The 27,532-nt window shown below is 46.2% G+C and overlaps 3 protein-coding genes across 4 annotated transcripts; 1 reads left to right on the forward strand and 2 right to left on the reverse strand.

Moving 5' to 3' along the window:
* On the forward strand, positions 1-23,922 carry LOC6732623 (dynein axonemal heavy chain 7). Of its 2 annotated transcripts, XM_039298578.2 has the most exons (25): positions 1-598; positions 663-887; positions 2,467-2,629; positions 2,713-2,946; positions 3,007-4,586; positions 4,651-4,773; positions 5,057-5,210; positions 5,329-6,624; positions 6,684-7,130; positions 7,198-7,311; positions 7,381-8,894; positions 9,016-9,802; positions 9,880-10,062; positions 10,242-10,588; positions 10,653-11,492; positions 11,559-11,924; positions 14,904-15,191; positions 15,255-15,670; positions 15,729-15,907; positions 16,908-18,284; positions 18,403-18,411; positions 18,487-18,504; positions 18,586-18,958; positions 23,061-23,212; positions 23,273-23,922. In XM_039298578.2, the coding sequence occupies exons 1-25, from the start codon at positions 66-68 to the stop codon at positions 23,777-23,779; spliced, it is 12,225 nt and encodes a 4,074-aa protein (XP_039154512.1). In that variant the 5' UTR covers positions 1-65; the 3' UTR covers positions 23,780-23,922. The 2 variants fall into 2 exon arrangements, with proteins under 2 accessions (XP_039154512.1, XP_016025329.1); XM_016180309.3 differs by lacking the exons at positions 18,403-18,411; positions 18,487-18,504 and having other exon boundaries at positions 2-598; positions 18,709-18,958.
* LOC6732624 lies at positions 19,091-22,864 on the reverse strand. The gene is made up of 3 exons (XM_002079707.4): positions 22,663-22,864; positions 22,342-22,579; positions 19,091-22,275 (listed from the first exon to the last, which is right to left on the reverse strand). Exons 1-3 carry the CDS (start codon positions 22,850-22,852, stop codon positions 19,266-19,268), a joined length of 3,438 nt encoding a protein of 1,145 aa, XP_002079743.1. The 5' UTR covers positions 22,853-22,864; the 3' UTR covers positions 19,091-19,265.
* Positions 23,879-27,436, reverse strand: LOC6732625. The gene is made up of 4 exons (XM_016178162.3): positions 27,047-27,436; positions 26,876-26,983; positions 26,575-26,809; positions 23,879-26,516 (listed from the first exon to the last, which is right to left on the reverse strand). The coding sequence occupies exons 1-4, from the start codon at positions 27,321-27,323 to the stop codon at positions 24,023-24,025; spliced, it is 3,114 nt and encodes a 1,037-aa protein (XP_016025330.1). The 5' UTR covers positions 27,324-27,436; the 3' UTR covers positions 23,879-24,022.
* Positions 27,437-27,532: the final 96 nt, after the last annotated feature.

Genomic DNA, 27,532 nt, shown 5'->3' on the forward strand with positions numbered 1-27,532 from the left:
AAAACAATTTTCGTTTTCTGTAGTCACATTTTGATTCGAACGTTGAACCGATTTCAGGCTTCAACATGCAGGGCAGACAGAATCCGAACCGGGAGTTCAGCATCCCCAGCTTCACGTCGATATGCGGCGGTCGCCGCCTATGCGAGAAGTCCAAGATGCTGTACACGCGACCCAAGCCGGATGTGCTGCAGAGCATCCTGCAGTCGAAGGCCAATCCGGAGTACAAGTCGCGTCGCCTGTGGTACGAACTGAACATGCCGGAGTGCGCCAGCTCCCTGCTGGACGGCAAGATGAAATCCGACCTGCCAGACAACATACTCTGCGCGAAGAAACAGCAGAAGAAGCGCCAGAAGAAGCGGGAGAGCGGCGTGGCCAAGGCCAACTACATGACCATGCGACTGGAGCGGGAGCACTTCCGCCGCAAGCTGGTGGAGCTCATCCTGCACATGGACGACGACCAAGATCCCGAGCTGGCCGCCCAGTGCGCCGTGCCCTTTCCCGACCAGGAGGAGCGCGAAATACTGCGATACTACTACTACATCAAGCACGGCATTGACACCATTCACGTGTCGCCGTTGAGCAAGAAGATCCTCAAGAGGTGCGTGCCACTGAAACCTTTCTAATATGCATCTGCTTTATTTCTAACCTCTTTCCGTTGGCAGGATAACCGATCTTGTGCCACCGCTGCTCTACAAGTGGCAGACGGCACTCAATGAGAACATAGCCGAAGTCCGGGCAGACTACGTGTTCGCCATGAAGAAGGCCGTGGTGGACTTCGTCCTGCGGCACACGGTCCTCGACCGACTGACCAAGGAGGGCGTGGGCGGCAAGTTCGACACCGCCGAGCGGCGGGAGGTGCAATCCATGACGAACTTTTGGCGCTATCGGTGAGTCTCTATTAAGCTAAAGTCAGATTCTGTAAAAGGTTTTAATTTTTATTCGAAAAGTGAATGATGTAGGCAGAAAATAGAAACATTTTTCACATTTTAGTTAGCTTTTTCTATGCAAAAAGTCCTGCAGATGAAATTGAAACTGCTCTTAAGCCAAATGGATTTTGAGTAGCGTAATTGATATTGAAATGCATGCGTTGTTTGGTTCGACAAAGTTGAAAAACCCAATGCAAGCGAGGGGCGAATTTAAAGTTAGAAACTTCCCGGCGTGTGGGAAATTCAAATTTTTTAATTAAAATAAATTACACCCGCACCAAGTGCCAAGTAAATTGTGCGCATTGTAAAAAGGGAGGCAGGCGGGCAGGCAAAAAAATGGGTAAAAGAAAAAGTTGCCATAATTGAATGCGAGTGTTGTGTGTAACTCGCCTGGAACCGCCAGCATCGCATTTGGCGCAAAAAAAGCGTGCAATTGACATGCAATTACGCCCAACCAAACTGGATCACGCCCCCACGCACATATGGACTTTCATATTCACGGATGCCTTGGCTTTATTGCGGATTAAAAGCGAAATGAATTGCCCTTTGAGTCGACCGCGCGCGAAATCTTATGAAAATAACTGACAAAGTTGCCTTGCGAAAGGCGTTGGGAAAATAAGGAAAATAAGGAAAATAACGCAAGTCGTGCGACATTATTAAAAGCTTCTTGCGATTGGGGGGAAAACGCGAGAAATCGCTTTGCGGCGTGCCAAAAACTTTTTAACCGCACTTTTTCAACTACAATGCCGCGGAAATGGAAAAGTGGAAAAGGCTGTGTGGAAATGGAAGCTGCAGAAAGTTAAGTCCTCCTGTGTATTGGTTTGACATTTGATGAGCAACAGCATCTCCAGCAGCTGGAGGAGATTCTGCGGGGCTCGACATAAATTGCAAAAAGGATATGCTTAAAAATGAATTGTACTTGTTTGTGGCAGCAACAAGGGGTTGCGATTTTGGAGCCATCATCAGCGATGGCTTCCTATGTCTATTGTGGAAACATCCAACAACTTGGGTTATCTGCTTGCCTGCTGGAAAGTTGAACAATGGACCCATTAGCGGGCATGATTGATCTCCAATTTATCACGGAAGTTATCACTTTATAGTATGATGAACTTAATTGTAAGGAATACGTTGTTTTTAGTTTAAAGGGGGCTTATTTCAATCTTCCTTCTTCATCCCGAAAACCAACTTTTTTTTGGTTCCAAACTGGGTCGAAGTACCATCGATGTACAGGTCCGCGTGAGGTTTGCTAATTTATTGCCTTCGAGCATTTGGCATCATTAAGAAGGGCCTTTGGATGCTTTTTGTGATTCGGTGGTTGGGTGGTTGGGTGGTTGCCCGCTGGGTGCTCCTGTGGCTGGGCGGTTGCGGTTGCCTGCACTGTTTAATGGGCTGTGACGGAATAGCTGGAGTGAAAAGTTTCCCTTGGTCTCGAGATAATTTGCATAAAAAGACGGTACTAACTGTGGTCGCCATCGGCTCATCGCCTCATCTCCATCTTTATGCACACACCCATACCCATGGCATCCAATTTATCCCGCAGCTACGACGAGAACCGCAATGTCCTGATGAAGACGCTCTTTTGCATACATCGAAGTGTGGCCAGCATCTTGGAGCTGTGGAGCATGAAATATAAGGATAAGTCCCTCATCGACGGCAAGGAGTTGGCCAAAATCGAGACCCCCTTTTCATTATTCACCTTTGTGGTAAGATGATTTTATTGGGATTATCCAGTAATTCTCTGGTTATTAATATATTTTATATATCTGCGTATTTTACTCCTTATCAGTACTTGTGTGGTTCCCATATCGATAATGGCAAGACTCTGCTGGAGGAGAGCTGGTATGGTGAGATCCACTCCTCATTGCTAAAGGCCAGCAAACGAGGACAGCTGCCGGACATTCGGCGTTTTACTCTGGTTAAACGATTCTTTAACTGCGTGGCCGCTTTGATGACCCAACAATTGGAGGACATATGCATCAGGAGTCTGAAGGAGTATGCCGACTTTATATGCGATTATGGGGTGAGAATTGTGAATGGTAAACACTAAGAAGTTAAAAAATAATCAAAATATCTTATCTAGCACTCAAATCCCGGTTTCGAGATATCTGTGATGCTGGCCGACGAAGACACAATCCAGTTCAATCCCAGCTTCTCGAAAGTCCAGAGCGAACTGCTCCGTGTCATAGATTCGATCATGCTGAGCATACAAATGCTGCCCCGCATCGAGAGCAAGCTATATACCGATCTAATCGTCTCGAAGAAGATCTTCCTCACACCCACAGTGCCCGAAAGCATTGTTCAGGAGACGAAGAACCGGATATGCGCCATGTTGGAGGAGCAGCGAATCGGTCCAGAGCTGCGACTGCAGGACTTTGATCCCTTCATTGATCTAATCAATGGAAGCGATGCAGAGCGGGTGGGCAACTTCATGGAAAGTGATGCCACCTTCGAGCAGTATGCGGATATGGTGTACGAGTACAAAGAGAAGGAGGATCGCATTGCCAGGGAGGTGTGGGCGGTCATCCGGATGGGTTTCTACGAGTTTCACAGGGATAAGTTCATCACGCATCTGGAGAGCTTGTGCAGGCAGTTGCAGTTGGATTTGCTGGCTCGGATGGTGACCGATCAGCAGGCTAGGATCTCTCGATTGGGCAAAGAGTACGATGCCATTGCCAAGAAGGCCCTAACTGTGCCCAAGGACACGGCCGAATTGATGCAACTGAAGGCGTATGTGGTCCATGCCGAGGAGAATCTAGTGCCAGAGATGGAGGCGAGACTGAAAGTGAATATGAGCGAGATTCTCTGGCTAATGGATCACACATTGTACTCCCCCTTGGAGATTAAGAACAACAGTAACTCCTTTCAGTGGTATCTGAAGCTTCCGTCCATTTTCGAGCAACATCGTGCGATTATTGCCGAGAAGGTGATCGAGTACCAGGAGCTGCTCAAGAAACGCATCGAGCTCTTCCGCCGCGAACTGCAAAACTACTACGAACAGGTGCAAACCTACGATACGTGGGGCGACATCAAGCAGCTTTCTAGGTACAAGAAGCGGGCTGGGGTGCTGGATCAGAGATTAGTGCAGGCCATGGAAACGATTGATCAAATTAATGAAGAGGAGACGTCCTACGGCTGGGATCTATCCCAGTATCCAATGAGAAAGAAAGCCCATGACCAGCTGAAGCCGTATAAAACACTTTTCGATGCAGGACAGGACTTCATGGACAAGTGGGACCTGTGGATGCATTCTCAAGTGGGCTCCTTCGATCCCGATGAGATTGATGGCGATGTGTCAAACTTCTATCGCGTCATCCAGAAACTAGATAAGCAGATGGGCGATCATCCCATTACGATGCAGCTAATTCAGGATGTCAAGGCCCAAATCGAAGCCTTCCGCGAGCACATGCCCATTATCAATACGCTGGGCAATCCTGGCATGAAGGCACGTCATTGGGAGCTGGTCTCCGAGATTATTGGCTTCCCCATTAAGGTGTCGCCCGAACTGACGCTGGAGAAGATTATCGAGTACCAGCTGGACGAGTATGTGCCCAAGTTCGAGGCCATCTCGGAGAGCGCCACCAAGGAGAACAATTTGGAGAGGGCAATGGCCAAGATGGTCAACGAGTGGGAAGGTGTAGAGTTCTCCATTTCGCCATACAGGTGAGTAGCATTCACCTTTCCGTCGGGTGGGGGATACGGCCTATAATTGAAATGCCTCCCGCAGGGATTCCGGCACATTCAAGCTGGCTGCCGTGGATGACATCCAAATATTGCTGGACGATCAAATCATCAAGACGCAGACGATGAAGAGCTCACCCTACATCAAACCGTTCGAGGCGGACATTATGTAAGTGAATCGATTTGGGTAGTCATCAGAATGTTAGGCTTTGACGGGTTCCAGGAAAGTTTATTTACTTTTATATCCAACGCGTTTTCAGAACTGTTAGAGAGCAAAATTTGCCTTTCACTCATATTTGCTATTCCTCAAAAAACGACTTCAAATTCATTTGTTTACCATGTAGAGTAATAAGGATTCGTGTTGTTACGTATTTTTCTTTACCTCTTTGTTGGGCTGTCAGTGTCAGCGGCAGACGAGCCACACGTCGCTAATCTTTGTTGTCCTTTTGCAGCAAGTGGGAGGCCAAGCTCATGCTGCTCCAGGAGATCCTGGACGAGTGGCTGCGCGTGCAGGCCACCTGGATGTATCTGGAGCCCATCTTCAGCAGTCCCGACATACAGCAGCAGATGCCAGAGGAGGGCCGGCGATTCAGTGCCGTGGATAAGGTGGGTTTGCCCAACTCACTTCCTTTGACATTTCTTTAAAAGGGGAGGAGTGAATTTTAAATTTGGTTTTCGTTAGATTATAATATTTAAGCCATAATAACATCCCTTTATTTTACAGATTTGGAAAGAACTAATGAAGCAAGTGTCGCAGGATCCCAAAGTTATGGTTGTGGTGCAAATCGACAAGATGAATGACAAGCTGAAGAAGGCGTACAGTCTGCTGGAGGTCATCCAGAAGGGTCTGAACGCCTACCTGGAGAAGAAACGTCTCTACTTCCCAAGATTCTTCTTCCTCTCCAACGACGAACTGCTGGAGATCCTGTCGGAGACAAAGGATCCGACTCGTGTGCAAATACACTTGAAGAAGTGTTTCGAAGGCATTGCCACGCTAAACTTCACCGAGGAGCTGGACGTGACTGCGATGAGATCCTCCGAGCGCGAGGAAGTCACTTTGGTGGACGTTATCTCGACCTCCAAGGCACGCGGACAGGTGGAGAAGTGGCTGCTTGAGCTAGAGATCGATATGAAGAAGAGCGTTCACCACAAGGTGGCAGAAGCCTTCTACAGCTACTTGAAGATGTTGCGGCATGTTTGGGTGCTGACCTGGCCGGGTCAGTGCGTCCAGTCCATCTCTCTTACGTACTGGACTCTGGAAATCACCGAGTGTTTCGAGAGCGAGGAGCCTAAGGAGAATCTGGCCAAGTATCTGCAGAAATGCGTCTTGCAGATCAACAAGATTGTGGACTTGGTGCGTGGCGACCTTAATACCCAGAATCGTATCACATTGGGCGCCCTGGTGGTGCTGGATGTCCATGCTCGTGATGTGCTGGCCGAAATTGTGGCTAATCAAGTAGAAGATCTGCAAGATTTCCAGTGGCTATGCCAATTGCGCTACTATTGGGAGGATAATAATCTGGATACGAGGATGATAAACTGCTCCTTGCCGTATGGCTATGAATATTTGGGAAACACCCCGCGTCTGGTGGTTACTCCACTCACAGATCGTTGCTATCGTACCCTGTTCGCTGCCCTGAATCTGCATTTGGGTGGTGCTCCTGAAGGTCCTGCCGGCACGGGCAAGACTGAGACCACCAAGGATCTGGCCAAGGCTGTTGCCAAACAGTGTGTGGTATTTAATTGTTCAGATGGCTTGGATTACCTCGCTTTGGGTAAGTTCTTTAAGGGATTGGCTTCTTGCGGTGCTTGGTCCTGCTTTGATGAGTTCAACCGAATCGATCTGGAGGTGCTCTCGGTGGTGGCACAGCAGATCTTGACCATTCAGCGTGGCATCAACTCGGGAAGCCCCACGTTGGTCTTCGAGGGCACCACTTTGACACTGGATCCTACTTGTGCTGTGTTCATTACCATGAATCCTGGTTACGCCGGACGTTCTGAGTTGCCTGATAACCTCAAGGTAAGACTTTTAATTTGAACTTATCACTTTTATGTAACTAACATATTGTGGCATTCTAGGCACTCTTCCGTTCGGTGGCCATGATGGTGCCGGATTATGCCTTGATCTCGGAGATTGAGCTGTACTCTTATGGTTTCCTGACTGCCAAACCGCTGTCCGTTAAGATTGTGGCCACCTATCGCTTGTGTTCCGAACAGTTGAGCACACAGTGTCACTACGATTATGGCATGCGAGCCGTAAAGTCGGTGCTGAAAGCAGCCGGTGCCCTGAAACTTCGCTATCGGGATGAGAACGAGGATATCCTGGTGTTGCGCTCCATCAAGGATGTAAATTTGCCCAAGTTCCTTAACCAGGACATTCCCCTGTTCCAGGGCATCACCTCTGATCTGTTTCCTGGAACAGTTCTGCCGGAAGCGGACTACGTACTGTTCAATAAATGTACACAGATGGCTTGTGACAGGCAAAATAAGCAGTGCACTCCATTTGTGCTGGAGAAGGTACAACAGGTGCGTAGTTCAGTCCATTGGCTATACTTTAATGATCTAATATCTTATATCGGTGTTATCCTTTTAGTTATATGAGATGATAGTGGTGCGCCATGGTCTTATGTTGGTGGGTTATCCATTTGGGGGCAAGACAACCACATATCGCGTCCTAGCGGAGGCCTTGGAGTGTATGGAGAAAACGGTTCGTTGCTGCTACTTCACATTTGATTTGGATAAATTTTAACTTTATTAATTCCATTTCTGTCACAAGGATGGTTCCGAAAACAAAGCCATTTTCACGGTGATTAACCCAAAGGCCATTACAATGGGTCAGCTGTACGGGCAATTTGATGCAGTGTCCCACGAGTGGAGTGATGGAATCCTGGCGGTAAACTATCGTATCTTTGCTATATCAGATTCACCAGATCGCAAGTGGCTCATTTTCGATGGTCCAGTGGACGCGATTTGGATCGAGAACATGAATACCGTGCTGGATGACAATAAGAAATTGTGTCTGATGTCCGGTGAGATTATCCAGCTATCGAATACCACCAACTTGGTGTTTGAACCCATGGACTTGGAGGTGGCCTCACCAGCTACGGTCTCTCGCTGTGGAATGATCTATCTGGAGCCCAGTTCGTTGGGTTGGGAGCCCTTGGTGGCCTCTTGGAAGAATACTCTTCCCGCGGCCTTCCACACGGTCAGCAAGCAACTGATATCGATGCTCATCTCTCGCTTTTGTCCTATTCTCTTGTTTATTCTGCGCAAAGGTCTAAAGGAAATTGCGCCCACCTCGGATGCTAATCTGATGGTCAGTCTAATGAACTTCTTTGAGTGTTTTATAGATGACTTTCGGGATGAGAAATATGTGGCTAATGTTTCCGACTTGGATTTTCGAGCCCAAACGGAGGGAATATTCCTTTTCTCTTGTATTTGGTCGCTCGGCGGTTCATTGGATGCGGACAGCAGAGAGAAGTTCAATATAATATTTAGGGCATTGATGGAGAAGACATTCCCACAAAGTCTATACGACACCTATGGAGTACCCGAGGATCTTTATGTGGAGTCCTTGGCCAAGCCATTTATATTCCCAATTCCCAAACAAGGATCCGTGTTCGATTATAGGTATATAAAGGAGGGAAAAGGCAAATGGAAACCGTGGCAGGATGATGTTAACTCCGCTCCACCGATTCCTCGAGATATACCTGTCAATCAGATTATCATCCAGACCAACGAAAGTGTCCGCATCGGAGCTGTTTTAGATTTGCTTAATCGTCATGGAAAGCCCATTATGTTGGTGGGTCCAACCGGAACTGGCAAAAGTGTCTATGTGATTGATTATATGCTCAAGAAGATGGACTTGTCTTTTTACAAGCCCCTGCTGATCAGCTTTTCTGCCCAGACATCCGCTAATCAAACGCAGGACATCATCATGTCCAAGCTGGACAAGCGTCGAAAAGGCGTCTTTGGTCCACCACTCAACAGCCGTTTTGTGATCTTCGTGGACGATGTCTCGATGCCGCTGAAGGAGAACTACGGAGCCCAGCCACCAATTGAACTCTTGCGAATGATGCTCGATCACATGATGTGGTACGACCGCAAGAACATCGTGCCCATGAAGCTAATCGACTTGCAGATGATCGTTGCCATGGGACCTCCATCGACCGGAAACACGGTGACACCTCGTTTCCAACGCTTCTTCAACGTGATATCCATTGATGATTTTAACAATGATATATTGAATACCATCTTCAGTAAGATTGTGCTGTGGCATCTGGACACGAGGTAAGATGGGTGTAGAAGCAACAATAGTCTGTCCGATAAATGAATTTCAAACTTCGGTGCCCGAAGTTCTCGTTTCAAAATATATCCTTTAATCCATTTTCCCTCAACTCAAACAACCCAGGGGCTTTTCCAAGGAGTTCGATCCTTGTATTGACGAGATCGTAGGCGCCACCCTGACCATATACAATGACGCCAAACTGAATCTGCTCCCCACACCGGCCAAATCCCACTATCTCTTCAATCTGCGCGACTTCTCGAGGGTGATACAGGGTGTCCTGCTGTCCGTTCCCGAGGCAACTGAAGATGTCAACTCCATGAGGCGACTGTGGGTGCACGAGGTGTTGAGGGTGTACGGGGATCGATTGGTTGAAGATGCCGATCGCACCTGGCTGTTTGAGAATATCTGCAGCACAGTGAAATCGTCCTTCAATACGGACCCCTCCCGCCTCTTCGGTCGTTTTGTGGAGAAGGACAAATCCCTGCAGGAGTCCGATTTCCGTCAGTTGATCTACTGTGACTTTACCAATCCCAAGGCGGACACCAAGAACTATGTGGAGGTGCAGGACCTGGAGGAGTTGCGCCGTGTGGTGGAGGCATATCTGGTGGAGTACAACAACATGTCGAAGAAGCCCATGAATCTGGTGCTTTTCCGTTTCGCCATCGAGCATTTGTCGCGCATATGCCGCATCATAAAGCAGCCGAGGAGTCATGCTCTACTCATCGGGGTTGGTGGCTCCGGGCGCCAGAGCTTGACTCGATTGGCTTCGCATATATGCGACTATGAGCTGTTCCAGGTGGAAATCACGCGATTGTATGGGCCGTACGAGTACCACGAGGACATCAAGGCGATCCTACGCAAAATTGGGGCATCCGAGATGCACGGCGTTTTCCTCTTTACGGACGTTCAGGTGGGGAACCGCAATTGGCAAATCCGACTGTGTCCTGGGCTTTCCTTGGTCTCGCTAACTCTTTTAGACTCTTGCAGATCAAAGACGAATCCTTCCTGGAGGACATTAGCAATTTACTGAACTCCGGTGAGGTGCCCAATCTCTTTACCAACGAGGAGAAGATCGAGGTGCAGGAGAAGATGGCCCAAATCGACAAGCAGAGAGATAAGGCCGTACAGACGGATGGCAGTCCAGTGGCCCTGTTTAACTTTTTTGTCACGGTGGGGTCTTCTGACAAAATCTACATAACCTTTCCATTCCACACATTACTTATTTTATCAAAAATAAGATCTACTTTATTGATGCAACAAAAACTAACATAATATTAAGTAGCTTGTTATTTTCACTGCGGAATTCTTTCTCATCGATTAATAAGTTATAATTTTCCCTGCTAATACAGACTTGCAAGGATCAGCTGCATATTGTATTGGCCATGTCCCCCATTGGAGATGCGTTGCGAAACCGCATACGAAAATTCCCCTCGATCGTCAATTGCTGTACTATTGATTGGTTCCAGTCCTGGCCGGAGGATGCACTTCTGGCCGTCTCGACACGCTTCCTGGCCAGCGAGGATCTCACCGCCCTGGAGCGTCGCACAGCCATTGACATGTGCATGGAATTCCATACGTCAACTCAGGAGCTTTCCGCAAAGTTTTTCTCAAGACTGCATCGGTACAACTACGTGACCCCCACTTCGTATCTGGAGTTGATCCAGACCTTTAAGGCATTGCTCGGTCAAAAGAGAAAGTGAGTGTGAATGTGGAGGAGGGGTAATATCATATGTTATTCATGAAATTCATAATTACTTTAGCAACATTACAAATAACCGGAATCGCTACTTGACCGGCATTTCCCAGCTAGACATTGCTGCCCAGCAAGTGGCTGTGATGCAGGAGCAACTGATCGCCTTGGAGCCCAAACTGAAGGAAGCCTCAGAGATCGTGGCTGAACAGGTGGCCAAGGTGACGGCCGATAGCAAGCTGGCGGAGGAGCAGCGGGAAATCGTGAAGCTCGATGAGAGCGCGGCCAAGGAGCAGGCGGCTGTAGCCCAAGAGATCAAAGATGAGTGCGACGCCAAGTTGGGAGAAGCGCTGCCCATTCTGGAATCCGCTTTGGCCGCTTTAAATACTCTAACCACAGCGGATATTGCGGTGGTCAAGACCATGAAGAGTCCTCCAATTGGTGTAAGGATTGTCATGGAGGCGGTTTGCATCCTAAAGGACGTGAAGCCCGATAAGGTGCCGAATCCAAGTGGCTTGGGCACCGTTGAGGATTACTGGGGTCCCTCGAAGCGTGTTCTCAGCGACATGAAGTTCCTGGACAGTCTGCTCAATTTCGACAAGGATAACATTCCGGTCGAGGTGATGAAGAAGTTGGCGCAACGCATACTCAGCAACGAGGCCTTTGATCCCGATAAGATTAAGAGCGCATCCACGGCTTGCGAAGGTCTGTGCCGTTGGGTTATTGCGCTGACCAAGTACGATGTGGTGGCCAAGATTGTGGCGCCCAAGAAATTGGCTTTGGCCGAGGCCGAGGCCACCTATAATGCGGCTATGAAGACGCTCAATGAAAAACTGGCCATGTTGGCCAAAGTGGAGGCCAACCTGGCCGCCATCCAGAAGATTCTCGACGAGCAGCTGCGACAATATGGGTGAGTCTAACTTGGATTTAGTTATGCTAGTTATGTGTAAGCCCCTGGTTAACCTAATCCTTTTAGCATTTTGCTGGCGGAGCACGAGGCTTGCACCAAAAAGCTTCAGCGAGCACAGGAGCTCATCTCTGGCTTGGGTGGCGAAAGGACCCGATGGTCTGAGACGGCCAAAATGCTGCAGGCCAGCTTTAAGAGCGTAACCGGCGACGTTCTCATCTCATCTGGCGTGGTTTCCTATCTGGGACCCTTCACCATCGACTTTCGGGTGAATCAGATTCGCAAGTGGGTGACCAAGTGCCTTAATTTCGGCGTAACATGCACACCTGATTTCCAATTGGCCGTCGTCCTCGGCGAACCTGTCGAAATACGATTCTGGAATATATGCGGTCTGCCGACGGATGCGTTCTCCATCGAGAGCGCGATTATGATGAAGTGAGTATGAATATTTTTATAATTTAAATTTAAAGCTTTTGATTTGCACTCATCAATCACAAAGAGTAACTTCCAAGGTGAGCTTGGTTTTTGGATATATATTTAGCTAAATTTGTATCCAAGTGCCACTTTAACCACAAGCTATGGCAACAGCTGGCAGGGGCCCCTTGGAAAATCCCTCGTGGTGATCGCTAAGCCAGCTATCGCATCAATTAAACAACCTGACACGGTAATTATAGTCCTGCCTCCTGCCCGTCAGCGGCACGGCTTCTGTGTTTCTTTTTCGTTTTCTAATTACAAAACATGAAACGTTAGAATTCACGCGTATTAGGAAAATTAAAGATACGCCTCGTGCGGACGCGGGTGGAGGATGTGAGAACGGCACCGGATGCTGCACGGGACCGCGAACTGGAACGGAATCGGGTGTGGGGGAGAGATTCGGGAGTGGAGGATTCGGGAATGGGTATGAAAACAGTAGCTGGGGGTAGGTGTTTAGGTGGAAAAGGGGGAGGGATGCATGCGCGCATTAAGCAGCGTGCCCGCATGTGGCTAAAAGGACTCGTTGCCAGGACACGCCATCTCGGTGGTGGTGGCTGCTGTGCCAGCCAAAGGTACAAAGGGCACAATAAACCGAGATGGAATACACTGCAAAAAACTAAGCATTTAAGTACGAGATGCGTCTTTATTTTCATTTTATTCAATTACATTTAAAAGATTGGCATTATTATTAGGGCAAAAACTTAACTTTTTAACTTGTAGCTTTAATTATCTTATATAATGGCTTATTTTATTTCCAAAATCTGGTTTTCAATAGTTTTTTTCTCCGTGTACAGCGGGAAGGGGGCAGGGAGGCTGGCAGGCAGAATTTTCATGTTTGATGCGTGTATTACGCATCTGGTGGGTTTCTCGGAGGTCAGGGAACGGGCCACATGCCACTCCACGACGCTCCATGCCACTCCAAGTCGATTTAATAAAGGAAATTCCTGGCCGCTATCCACGAAAGTGTTCAAAGTAATTTGGAGCATGCCCGAAAATACCTGAGGGTCCCTGGGTTTTCTCGAAGGGAGTGGCATATGCGGGCAGTAAGGAGGGTAACTCCAGCATTCAGCATCCAGAATCTAGAATCTAGAATCGCCCTGTATAAGCAATTGATTAATGTGCGCCCAGAGCGGATTAGGTTTAATTTCTATACAGCCGGAGGGGTAGCTGCGATGGCTTTCAACGATTGCACATCCTTGGGGATTTGCTCTCTAAGTTTCTGGGCCTTTGTCTATCCGCCTGTCTATATAGACGAATTTGTATTTGCACTTGGCAAATATCCGGAGAGCCACCCTGCTGGCTGGAATATCCTGTTGTCCTTACTATTAACATTCATTTGCCTAATATTTCGGGTGACACGTAGCACATATGGTGACCTCCGCACCATTCTCGCTCCTTTCCAGCATCGTAAAATGCGATGGCGCTGTGGATATTGGGTATCAGGTGTATCAGGCATGTTTTCCATTTCGGCCAGCGGGTTTTTGGGATACTGTGAAACTTGAGGGCCGTGCCTTTGATTAAATAATGTTAATTTGAAAAAGGCAAAACAATTTGTAGAACGTCCATTTTGAGCCCCTTTGGGGGTTTGAATTTTAAGTAGTGTCAAGGAGTTGGGGGCGGTCATGTTTTACGTTAAATAGTTGCAAATAAGATGAATCGAATTAATCTTTATATTAAATGGTTTCAGCCTGAAAACGAATATATATAAACGATTCTGTTGATCTCTAAAAGATTTGCGCTTTTCATTTTGTCACCAACTATCTATCCAAATCCCCAAACTCCATTCACCAAACTCAACCGGCTTACAATGCAAGTTGTGTTGCATTTTTAACAGTTTTCCAACTATTTGCCGGGAAATTTTCGCTTTTATTTTGGGACACAAACTTGTATCTGTTCCAATCCCAGCTCTTTATTCCTCCCCGGCGATGCGCTTTGAACTTTAACCGGGTATTCACATGGACTACCACCGACTGCCACCGAGTTCCCAGTCTCCATGGCGTTTCTATTGTATTCCGTGTCCTGGCTGGCACATCACACAGGGTTTTCGCGTGGAATGCGGCTTTTATTTTTGCTTTTGGATTTTTGGATACATGTGCCGACTGTGGCGACGGCGCAGGCATATTGGTCTTTTGTTTTTCCATCAAATATTTTTCATTCATCAAGTTTTCAATTTACAAAAATGTTCATTCATTCGCACGAGCAATTTGTATTCGGTGTGAATTTGTCATGTGTTGGCTGCTCCTGCTGCAACTTTTTCCTGTTTTTCCCGCTTCTTCTCTATTTTTCCTTGTGTCCCGATTTCCACTTCCATGTATTTTTCCACTCTGGCTGTGAGTTATCGCATCAGTTAAATATATATGTATGTAGCCGGCACACCCAACAGCCGCAATCGAAGTATACATAAATGTATATTTATGAAACAGGGGCTTAGTCAGCGAAATTTATGCACTTTATATGTAATTTTGTTAGAATAAACCTTATTCAAGTCTTTAGAACTCCTCCATTCAACAATATTATTTTGCATTTTAGCATTTTAGTTTAAATAACCTTTCCCTTAGAAGTGGAAAAGAGGAGATCCCTTTTGCCAGGGACTCTGCCCAAAGTCCTTTTGTGATATAGTTCTGTTTGTGGCTTAACGTTTGCATGATGTATTGGCATGATTGAAGCCAGAGGTTTTGCTCCCATTTCAAACCCACAAAGCGCACATATACTACCGAGTAATGCGTGCAGAAAATATATATACATATTTCTTTAGCATTATTTACGCTTATGAATTATTGACGTAAATATTGAATGTGTATTTCTGCGGTATTTTATTTTTTTAATATTCCAACTCCAACTAACTGATGAGCTTGTTGCGGTGGCCCGTCGCTGACAAATTGTTTGCTTTGTGTCGCTTAAAGTTCGAATGATAAGCAAGTTTATTGAAATGATTTGCAGAAACGCTCGACGTTGGCCCCTGATGATTGACCCACAAGGACAGGCCAACAAATGGATCAAGAACTATGAGAAGAACAACAAACTCTGCGTGATTCGGCTCAATCAAGCGGATTACACGCGTGTCATGGAGAATGCCATCCAGTTTGGTCTGCCCGTGCTCTTGGAAAACATTGGCGAGGAATTGGATCCCGTCTTGGAGTCGGTGCTCCAAAAGACGCTTTTCAAGCAGGGCGGAGCGCTCTGCATAAAACTGGGCGACTCTGTTATTGAGTATAATCATAGCTTTAGGTCAGTACCATTCTTAGTTGATAAAAAGTGAGAATTTTACCCGAGTAAATTGCCTTGTTACAGATTCTACATGACAACTAAACTGAGAAATCCACACTATCTGCCCGAAGTGGCCGTTAAGGTTACCCTGCTGAACTTTATGATCACCACTCAGGGATTACAGGATCAATTGTTGGGCATCACGGTGGCCAGGGAACGACCTGATTTGGAGGCGGAGAAGAACAACCTTATAGTCCAGGGTGCCGATAACAAACGGATGCTGAAGGAGACTGAAGACCAGATTCTGGAAGTGCTCTCATCGGCTGAGAATATTCTGGAGGACGAGACTGCCGTTCAGATTCTGAGCTCAGCCAAGGCATTGGCGAATGATATTAGTGAGAAGCAGGTCATCACAGAGGCCACCGAGAAGCAGATCGATATCGCACGATTGAGTTACGTGCCTATAGCCGAGCACTCAACTATATTGTTCTTTACTATAGGTGGGACATTTTATTAATTTATTTTGTTCTGCTTTTACAACCATGTTTTTCTTCACAGTGGAACTGGCCAACATCGATCCCATGTACCAGTACAGTCTGGTTTGGTTCGTCAACCTGTACATGTCATCCATCGATAACACGGAGAAAGTGGACGACATAGCGGCGCGTCTGTTGGATCTGCGAAATCACTTCACCTACAGCCTCTATGTCAACATTTGCCGCAGTCTCTTCGAGCGTGTGAGTGCCCATTGGATTAACGCAATTATCGTCAAACGACGGTCGGATTATTCATCCGCTGTCCAGTTACCTGGACCTTTAGCCTCGTTAGTTCCGTAATTGCGCATAACCTGATAATGTGACTTTTGAAGCGTGGTCCTTTGCGTTTCATTTGCTTTGTGGCTGAGCATCCTGCTCAGCTTGACTTGGCTTGGCTTGACTTGACTGATTTTAAATAATATTTAAGCATTACTGCACCACAACTACACGGTACTGAGATGCCACTTCAGCGGACAATGGAGTTCAAGCAGTTGTCGTAGCTCAAAACTGAGTGGGTACTGTGGATAGCTTTCATAAAATCCTCAGTAAAATATGTGAACATATATTTATGAATAATTAGCACTATCAAATTTTAATCAAGTAGGAATTTTGTCCAGTGACATCACCAGTTTTCAATGTGTGTACGTTTCTTTTCGATTCGTTTAAGGCCACTGTGCAGCTGCTTGAATAATGTTATTACATTGCTGGTGCAATCAAAGGATGTGCCTAGCCAAAGGAAGCTGGGGCAAAAGGGAAATAGTAATCCAAACAAGTTCTAGCTAGCTTTATGCTGTTTTCAGTCAATTATGCCATGGCCTTTGCCCGCCCCTTAGCCTTTGCCCTCGCCTCCTGTGGCGAACCTTCCATCAGGTAACCTTTGATCCCCAGCTTTTAATTTTCTTGCGCACAAAATAAAAACCAAGTGAATTGCCATCGCAGCAGCTTGGTCCCGGAAATGCTTTGATTTTGGCGGGCAACCTTTCCGGGTAACCGATTTAATGTGAAATTGAGCCTCTAAGCCCTGACCCTGAAAGATCCCAATCACATTACAACGCTTTTTGTCCCTTACCCAAATATACATTCAGAGAAAACTATTAGTACTTCTGACTTGCTCGTAATTCCATTCCTTTCAGTAGAAATATTATTAGTTAGATAACATTTTAATTTCCGAGTGTAACGAAATGTTTTCCACTTTGAACAGGATAAGCTGCTGTTTTCGCTCATATTGAACATCAACATGATGAAGCACGACAATCGGATTGACAATGCCGAATGGATGTTTCTGCTGACTGGAGGCGTTGGCTTGGAGAATCCGTATAAGAATCCAACCACCTGGCTGGGCATCCAGAATTGGGATGAGCTCTGTCGCCTGACCAATTTGCCCAATTTTAAGGGCCTACGCGAGGACTTCAATGACAATTCGGCTCAATGGAAACCATTCTTTGATTCGAAGTCGCCGCAGGATAATAAGGACATACCAAAGTCCTGGGAGAACCGAGTGAGCGTATTCCAGAAACTTTTGCTACTCCGCGTCTTTCGGCCGGATAAACTGGTTCCGGCTGTGTTAAATTTTGTAAGCGGAGAACTGGGTGAACGATTCGTGGACCCGCCTCAGTTCGATTTGATGGCTTCGTTTGCTGACTCCCATTGCTGTGTGCCCTTGATATTTATATTGACCCCTGGCTCGGATCCGACGGCCACACTCCTAAAGTTTGCAGAGGATCAGGGCTTCGGCACGAATCGATTGTTCTCGCTGTCCTTGGGTCAGGGTCAGGGCCCCATTGCCATGAAGATGATAGACGAAGGCGTAAAAATGGGTAATTGGGTGGTGTTGCAAAATTGCCATCTGGCAGCTAGTTTCATGCCCTTGCTGGAGAAGATCTGTGAGAACCTCTTGCCAGATGCAACGCATCCAGACTTCAGGCTGTGGCTCACCTCCTATCCGGCGGATCATTTTCCGGTTGTGGTCCTGCAGAATGGCATTAAGATGACCAATGAACCGCCAAAGGGCTTGCGTTCCAACATTCTGCGCTCGATGATTAGTGATCCGATCAGCGATCCGGAGTGGTATGAGTCCTGCACACAGCCAAGGATCTTCAAGCAGCTGATATACTCGCTGTGCTTCTTCCATGCGGTTATTCAGGAGAGGAGATACTTTGGACCGATCGGCTGGAACATTCCATACGAGTTTAACGAAACTGATCTCAGGATATCCCTGATGCAACTGAGGATGTTCCTCAACCAATACGAGACTGTTAACTACGATGCGTTGCGATATTTGACGGGCGAGTGCAATTACGGAGGACGAGTTACGGATGACTGGGATCGTCGCACTCTGAAAACCATTCTAGATAAGTTTTATTGTCCCGCTGTTATAGATTTAGAGACACCGTACTATCTGGATGAAACGGGTCTGTACTATGTGCCGGTGTTCAAGGAGGTGGACTTGTATCTAAACTTCACGAGAGACCTGCCACAGATCTCGGCTCCTGCCATTTTCGGATTCCATGCCAACGCGGACATCATGAAGGACCAAAAGGAGACAGACATGTTACTATCGCACACTCTGCTCACGCAGGTGAGTACAACAATTTTGGTGGTGGAGAAAAAGAAGTTTGGCTTGTGTAGAGTTTTGCAAATTGTTATTCTGAATGTTGAATATTCTTGCTTTGTATTTGCCTGCTTCGCTTTAAAAGGAACGTTGGGTAAGTCATTTTAGAGTTGTCTTAAACAAAATACATAGAATAATCGGTACGCTTTTGTTGTTACACTTTGCCCAGGACCTCTATGATCGACGCGTAAGTGCTGGCTAGTCCTAAATGCTTTAACATTTCGAACAGCTACTTTAATATCCTCTTGTTTGACACGCTGCGCTTTAGAAATTGGAGAAAAAACAAAGGGTCTATGTTGAAACGCTTAGTAGACGCTTTCCAGAAAACCTTTCCCTACCCACTTATCCCACCTGTCCTCCCTTCCTTGCCCTATACCAAATGTCCTTGAAGGACACTAGTGCCTCCTCAGATGACAGTGGTGGGTCCAAGGCACTAACCCCCGAAGAGGTTGTCACAAATGTGGCAACCGATATTCTGGACAAGTTGCCAAAGCTATTCGACCGAGATGCGGCCCTGCTCAAGTATCCCACTCTCTACCACCAAAGCATGAACACGGTGCTCGTCCAGGAGATGGTGCGCTTTAATGTCCTGCTGAACACGATCCGAACCAGCCTTATCACGCTGCGAAAGGGAATCAAGGGTAAGTACGACTTTTTATTTCTGATACCCTTGCAGATACCTTAATGATTTTCAAAAGCCAATTTCCATCGATATGCCAAAAATATATAATGGGTATCTGATAGTCGAGGAACTCGACTATAACGTTTTTTGTTTTTATTTTCATCAACACTTTATAAAGTTCCCCTATTGTTGCTACTTTTCCATTTCACATAATCTTTATACAATTACACCGAAATAAATAAAAATATACATTAATTTTGCCAATTTGTTTATTACAGATGGTTCACTTCTAAGATTCTCTTTTTAGCAGCACATATGTTTAGTTTTTATTCAGATTCTGGTACAATATTATCTGCGTTCTCCGCGGTTTTGTCATTAACTGGCGTATGGTCCTTGGCCAAGGAGCCAATATACCTTTCCTCAACTTCATATTGTTCGGTTATTGTTTTATTCCTAGGCCTCTTAGAAGAATGCGATCCTTTCTCATATTTCATCGGTTCGACTGTTGAATTTCTGACCCCCGAAGAACGTACGGGTGGGATAAAAGAGTCCGGTTCTGGCCAGAGAAGAAGTTCGGATCCCGGTTCGTCATCGAGATCCGGTCCGAGTTCGGCATCCAGTCCGAAATCGGCATCCGGTGTGTTTATGGGCTCAAGATTGAACTCGACTACCGAGCGCATTTCCTTTTCTTGGTTTAAATTGCTTGTTGTGTTTGTATCGTTGGTTATTATACTACTAGTACCCAAGGAAATGGGTATCACATTCTCAGAAGCTAATTCAGTAACGGGCTTTAATTCAACTAGAGTCGAGTCTCTAGTTTTCGCATCACCAGGAGATGGGGCGGTTAAGCTATCTAATTTTAATGGAGATGAATCCAATTGTTTCGAATGGTCTTCTTCCGATTGCTTATCGTGCGATTCAGATGCTGTTGAAATCCTCGTCCTTAATTCCATTGTCGACAGAATTTTATGAAATGATGCCCTCGGCGAGTCAATATCAGTCGCTGTAATTTCAGAATGCTCTGCAGCTGGCAATTCAAATTTGTCTTCCTTGTCATTATCTATCGGTAGGTTTGATACATCCATGTTAGAATTTTTTTCTTGCTCATTGGGAAGCATTACTCTATAGCCCCTGCCTACAAAGGATCCCAATTTTGAGGCATGCGAAACATCGAGAGTGCTCCTAAGACTGAACAAATCACTTGGTGTGGTCGTTGGCAGAGGCATGGGATTGAATATTTGAGATCTTAGAAATATATCGCTGACAGATGCCATTTCACCCGCCAGGGGATTATCAAAGTTTTGTAAATTTCTTGTGATATTGTCTTCTTTGCGTTTCCTTAATATGTTCAACAACTGTTTTTTTTCAAATTCTGATCCTGGCTGTGAGGTAGCATTTTCCATTTGAAAGTCTTCCATCTCGCGTATATTGTCCGTATATTGGATGTAATTATGAGAGACAGTGTGGCAGAGTTCGATTAATTGTGAGGGCCTCACGGCTGGAGGATTTTCCAACTTGTCAAATATGTTTGCGAACACGTCGTCAAATAGATCGTTATAGTTTTCGTGAACCACACGCTCATTTTCTTGAAGCCAACGATCGCCGGGAACTGCCTGTCGGATGAGCTTTCTTATGATGGCATGAGCTTCGCGCCAGGAAGTTTTTTGTGGGGTTTCACTTTCGCTGTCAGTGGACATCAGACACAAATCGTTATCGATTAGGCGATCTATGAGATCGCTCGTTAAAGTACCCCCTATGTCAAACGGATCTAGTTCATTCCACACCTTTGGGAAAATCACATCCTCCAAAACGTACTGGGCGATCAGGGATTTCTCGTAGCGCTGCAGAGCATCGTTCATATTGGGTGAAATCATGTCATTCAACATCATTCGCAGTGGCACATAGGTGAGGGGGTTCTGGATCAGCTTGAAGCTTTCTAGCCATCGCAATATGTCCGCATCGATCTTCTTGGCCAATTCACTCACTGTCTCGCCAGCAAGGCCATCGGCCATACCGTACATATCAGTGCTCAGTATGTTGGCGAAATACTTATTGGAGATCTCATTGTTGACCACATTGCAATGTTGGAACAGCTCCTCGTACAACAATCTCAATTCGTTCTCCTTCTGCCGCAGACCAGCTTCGGCGGCCTCGCGTCTCCAGCGTTCCTTTTGGGCCATAATCGAGAAGAAGTGTAGCCTTCGCAGCTCCGAGAGACGAGTCATCTCCTCCGAGAGGAACTGCATCACCCATCCCACGTAGGTGCCCTCATAAATGTTCAACATATGCTCCATTTCTTCGCGCTTCCTGTCGTTCTTCAAATGCAATAGCGTGGTCTCTGAGATTTTGTTCAACCCCGGCTTGGAGTGTGGTAAAAAGGATCCGAAAGGTCGGGATTTGCGATTTTCCTCATTAGAATCGGACCTTTCGTACAGGTCAGTTAGATAGGCCAGGGTCATTTGGGATGCCGCTCTACCCAATTCCTGTTTTCTTCGCCTTACTAGACATTTGGGTTCTTCTCTCTCCGCATTGGCCTGTGTTCTTAGGCCCTTCAGACATTCGAAGAGCTTTTGTAGATTGTCTTCCTTGCAGAAGTTCCGCTCGTACTCCTTGTCATACTTTTTGGGCTTTGACCAGTCCTTAAGCTTTCTAAACGGACATTTGAAGTCGGTATCTTTGATTCGCTTCTCTAAGTCATCGATTCTCATATCGAAGGCCTTCTGTGCTGTTTTTGACACAAAGTTGCGACGCGCCGGATCAACGCCGTATCTCGAAAGCGGAGCGTAGAACTCGGAGCAGGAAGATCCCAACGCGTACATCGGACTTTGCTTCTCCCATCTTCGCGGATTCTTCGTAAGTTGGAACTCCAGTCGACGCATTCCCCGTTGGAACTCGATCTCGTTCTTTCGCAGACCCGCCTGACGTCGCTGCTCGATTCGCTCGCATGCGGTTTCGATTCGTGTCTTTGAGGCGGCGTGTATCTCCTTCTCCCGCTTGTCAAACATTTTAATCACGATCTGGAGACGCATCATCTGGCACTCTTGAATGTCCTCCTCACGCTGTATCCACTGCTCCCACTCAATGGCTTCCAAAATATCCTTGAGCTCGGTTTTTATGGCCACTTTCCTGGCGTCTTGAAGTAGGTTTTTGAAGTGAACCTTTAGGGCATCACTAAAGGCCCATCGTTTCCTGGCGCGTTCCAGAATCTCAACTTCATGGAGTCCTGGTCGATTGGCTACTGGGAATATAGATGGCAGGGAAAACAGTTCCAAGGTTTCAACGCTGTTTGCTTCAAAAATCTCCGGCAAATAAGCCATTGTCTGCGCAGAGGATTCCCTAACAAATACGTATAATTATGATAATTTATATATAAGTTATAAATTTAATTGTCTTGGAGTTTACCTGTAAAGCGTCTGCGTGATTTTATTCTTAAACGGTCGCGCGTCCTTGTTCTTAGCAAAGAAATCACATTTGTGCCTTAAATCCTTTTTCGTCACTACCCTGGGGCTCATCTTGACCTCATGGGTGTTCACTGTAGTATCTTGTTCGGTAAGAAATCGATATCCCGGAGCTTTGAACTGACATTCGCTGTCGGTGCGAGGCAATTTTCCAGCATGGCGCTGTGCTGGGTCATTCTCACCTGGAAAATGGAACATAAAATGATTGAAAGTAATACTTGCTTTATACCTTTTTAAGAAATACTTATTTTGTAACACTATATACCTCCTGTGAGCCGCAGATCGAACGAGCTGTTGATCAGACAAGATGATAGGCCACGTTCAGTTAGATTTTCAGATTTAGAAGTGCTCTTTTTCCGCTTGATATCCTCTTTTTGTCTCGGTGATTGTAACCTGTCCTCCTGAAGAACCCTAAACTTAACCTGCCTATCAAGTCGTGTATTGTGTTTGGACATTGTGTTTTTTTTTGGTTTTTATATTTTGTATAAGTGTAGTTTTTATGTGGGTTTTTATGAGTATTGTGTCAGCAAATGGGTTTCATACTTAATTAATTTTGAATTATAATTTTAATGGGCTACTAAGTTAACATATTCATATTTAGTATTAGTATGATTGTTTATTATATTTTTGTGTATTTTTAAAAAATGAACTTTTCACCAACAGGTTTGGTTGTAATGTCTCCCGCTGTTGAGGCCGTTTACAAGTCCGTTCTAATAGCCAAAATACCTGCGATGTGGGCTGGAAAATCGTACCCAAGTCTAAAGCCACTGGGCAGTTATGTGAGCGATTTTTTGCGCCGCCTTGAGTTTTTGCAGGTGAGTTACATGGAAAGTATGCAGCGATACAAAATGAAATGTTTTTAACTTGTATTGTAGCACTGGTATGATCATGGAGCTCCTGCCACCTTTTGGCTATCTGGATTTTTTTTCACTCAGGCCTTTTTAACGGGTGCCCAGCAGAACTACGCGCGAAAGTATGTCATATCCATAGATCTTTTGGCCTTCGACTACGAAGTGCTCACGCTGGAAGAGACGCAAAGGCAGGGATTATCGGGCCCCGAGGATGGTGTCTTTGTGTATGGCATATTCCTAGAGGGCGCACGATGGGATCGCACTGGAAAGTATCTAGCCGAGTCCCGGCCAAGGGAACTGTTTGATACGATGCCATTGATTTGGCTAAAACCGCTCAAGCGCGTCGATCTGCCGGAGCGTCATAACTATCTGTGTCCCATGTACAAGACTGCCGAACGTCGCGGAGTATTGTCTACCACTGGTCATAGTACCAACTTTGTGGTGGCCATGTTGCTACTCTGCAATCCGAATACTCCAGTCTCGCATTGGATTATTCGCGGCACGGCTTTGTTGTGCCAGCTGAGTTTCTAGGGATTGTACATTTATTCGATTGAACTACATATATTTTTTAAGGTCTGCTTGAGGCTCATTAAGTAAGAAATATTTTGAAGAGGTGTCACTTGAAAATCAGTTCCGCAAAAACATGCGAGCTAAATAAATATATTTTACCACTATTATTATTTCGTATTATTTTCAATAATAATTTTTTTTTGTATGTATGAAAGTAACGAAAAGCTCCGTTGCCCAGGAAATTGAAAGATGGAATTTGAAAATTTATCTGAATTTAAAGACCTGCGATTCTTTGGTGGAGTAGACCACGACCTCTTCCCCCACATCGGTATGCTCTTCCTCAAATTCCTCGCCAATTATGGGTTCTAGGTCATCAGACTCCCCTGCGTATTTTTCAGATACATTCTCTTGTTCTGGTTCTGCCTCCTCAACTTTTTCCTGGTCCACGTCAATGGGTTCTTTTTCCTGTTCGAAATTGTCCGATCTAACTTCTTCGTCTCTACTTTCAATGGCCTCCTCTTCTGCTGAAGGCGTACGCTGGATTATCGAAGAACCCCGCAGATCTTTTAGATTATGGTCGTACTCGGCAATATCAACAGTACTAATGATGGAATATAATTCAGGCTCTGGCGATGCACTGTTTAGGAATTCCGCGTTTTGGAGCACTTCGTTTTTGATATAGTCGTCAAATAATTCGTATTCATTTGCAGACATCTTCACTCTCTCCCCAGTTCTCTCCAACTTTTTGGTTATCTTATCCTCTTTAATTTTTTTAATGAGAGATAGGAATTGCATTCGTAGAATATTAGCATTCTCAAATGACTCCGATTGAGACGACTCCATCCTTTCCACAGGCACTCTACTTGGAATCTCGTGAGCGAAGAAGGCAAACGATTTACTTGCACAAAGGTGCAGAAGATCGGTGCCCCGAACTGGTTCTGGATTTTCGATGCCAAACAGGATATTGGCAAACACCTCGTCGAAGAGGCTGCTAAAGGTTTCGCTGACAATCCTCTCGTTTTCCTCCTTCCAGCGTCTACCCGGAACGGCTTGGCGAATGAGCTTTCGTATGATGGCATGGGACTCTGTCCAGGAGGCTCCATGTCCAGACTCGCTTTCGCTGTCCGATGAGAACAAAAACAGATCGTTGTCAATAAGGCGATCGATCAGATCACTGGTCAAAGTGCTGGCAATATCGAATGGCTCGAGTTCCTGCCACATATTGTAGAAGATCACGTCCTCTACAATGTACTGGACAATCAGGGATGTCTCGTAGCGCCGTAGCGTAGCGCCCATATCCGGCGAGACCATGTCCTGCAGCATGAGGCGCAGTGGGGTGAAATTGAGTGGATTCTGGATCAGCTTGAAGGACTCCAGCCAACGCTCTATGTCCGCATCAATTTGCTTAGCCAGCTCGGTAATAGTTTCGGCCGTCTCCTCCTCCACCATGTTGCCCACATCGGTGGTCAATATGGTGTCGGCATATTTCTCAGCAATCTCACTGTGTACTGAATTCGTAAACTGGAACATCTCCTCGTAGAGCATCCTCATGCAGTTCTCCTTCTGTCTCAATCCCGCTTCCGCTGCCTCACGGCGCCAGCGCTCCTTTTGGGCCAGAATGCAGAAGAAGTGCAGCTTGCGCTGCTCCTTCAAGCGTTGCATTTCATCCGCCAGGAACTGCATGATTGTGCCAACATAACTGCCTTCGTATGAGCATATGAGTGTCTCCAAACACTCGCGCCTAATCACAGAGCCCCTCACTACCTTCTCAGCCCTTGGTGGGGCCATTTTTTTGATGGTCTTGGTGCTACGCAATCCCTCGGAAAGATCCACATAGCGTGATTTGCGAGCTTGCCAATTGTAGTTGCGATATGAATCGGAACTGGAACTAGATGTTCGATGCTCAATTCGCAATCGTGTTTTCAGGCACTGCGGTGGCTCCTTTGGCATGTCTGCCTGCGTTCTCAGTGTCTTCAAGGACTCGTACAGCCTCTGGAGATTGCCATCATTGCAGAAGTTGCGCTCATACTCTCTATCGTACTCCTTGGGCTTGGACCACTCCTTCAGCTTGCTGAAGGGGCACTGCACATTGCGCATGTTCACCCGCTTTTCCAGTTCATCGATCCTCATGTCGAATGCTTTGCGTCCAGTGTTGGATTCGAAGCATCTTCGGGCTGGGTCAACACCATGCCTTATCAGTGGGCCGTAGAACTCGGAGCAAGGTGATCCAAGAGCCTGCATGGGACTCTGTTTCTCCCACTTTCGAGCGGTTTTGGCCAACTGAATGTTGTTGCGTCGCATTCCACGCTGATACTCGATTTCATTCTTGCGCAGACCATCCTGCCGCCGCTTTTCTATTTGCTGTACGGACTTTTCAATTCGAGCCTTGGAGGCGTTGTGCATTGCCTTCTCTCTTTTGTCAAACATCTTGATCACGATCTCCAGTCGCATCATCTGGCACTGCTGTATGTCCTCCTCGCGCTGTATCCATTGCTCCCATTCGAAGGCTTCCAGAACCTCCTTGTACTGCGTTTTGATAGACAGCTCCCTTGCCTCACAAAGAAGATGTTTAAAGTTATCCTCCAGTGCCTTGCTGAATTTCCATCGTCTACGGGCCCGCTCCAGAAACTCCACTTCATGCAATCCCGGTGGCTTGTCGCCTGGCAGCAACTTGGCCAGAGTATAAAGCTCCAGACTTTCCGACTTGTCGTTGTTCAGTATTTCTGGTAAAAAGGCCAAAGTCTGCGCAGATGATTCCCTAAATAGGACAAGTTGATATTATATGGGTTCCGTGATCTTTCCTTTCTTTATGCTACCTATAGAGGGTTTGTGTGGCCTCATCCTTGAATGGTCGATTGTCCACATATTTCGGAAAGAAGTCGCACTTGTTCTTCAACTCCTTTCTTAGAGGCTTCGCGTTCAGCTTGACTTCCTGAGTGCTGAAATCTGTATGGGGTTTTTGCAGAAAAAAGATTCCGGGCTCGTTGAACTTGCACTCGCTGTCGGTTCGAGGTAATTTGCCAACATCTCGTTCCGCTGGATTATTGGTACCTGGAAATTTTTTAAATATAATCGTATTTACTAATAAAAAGATAATCTTATTCAGGATAAACCCACCAGCTGATAATCGTGAGTCTTGGCATTTTGTGCATGACGACTTCAAATGGCATTTGCTGTCTGTTCGATGGAGTTTTTCCGCCGTGTTCTCTGTTGGGTTGTTGGCTCCTGGAAAAATGGAAGACCAATATTTGAAGCCTAATAAATCAGTTTATATTATGGTGTACCCACCGCTGGCTAATCGGGTATCCGAGGACCTGGTGATCAAGCAGGACGTTAGGCCCTGACCAATATTCTGCTCGCTATCCTTGTTTCTGGTCGACTCCCCAACACTCCGCTGTTTGCCATGGTTAAATGTGACACGTTTTTTTTGCTTTAAAGTGTCCTCTTTTTTGACCGTAGGTGGCTTTAGTACTGTCGTCGAGCTAATGGGCATGAGCTCCCTGTTTTCGCGTATGAACTGTAGTATTCTTTCCCTGCGCAATCGTTTTTCCTTTGCCGAGGGCATTTTTACCTTATGTTGTGTTTGAATACCTCTTTAATATCTTTTTGTATATTTTTTTTGTGTTCCTAGGGGTTTTGTTAGAAGAGTGCTTAGTTTTTTAGTTATATAAGTAGCTTGCTATGTTAACTTTGCAACTAACCAGCTTGCTCTATTGGATTGTGGGTAAGTCGGTCATCGGGAGCAAATATTATTCGCCAGGCAACCAATTTGCT

The sequence above is a fragment of the Drosophila simulans genome, chromosome 2L (assembly GCF_016746395.2).
Source record: "Drosophila simulans strain w501 chromosome 2L, Prin_Dsim_3.1, whole genome shotgun sequence".
Taxonomy (NCBI): domain Eukaryota; kingdom Metazoa; phylum Arthropoda; class Insecta; order Diptera; family Drosophilidae; genus Drosophila; species Drosophila simulans.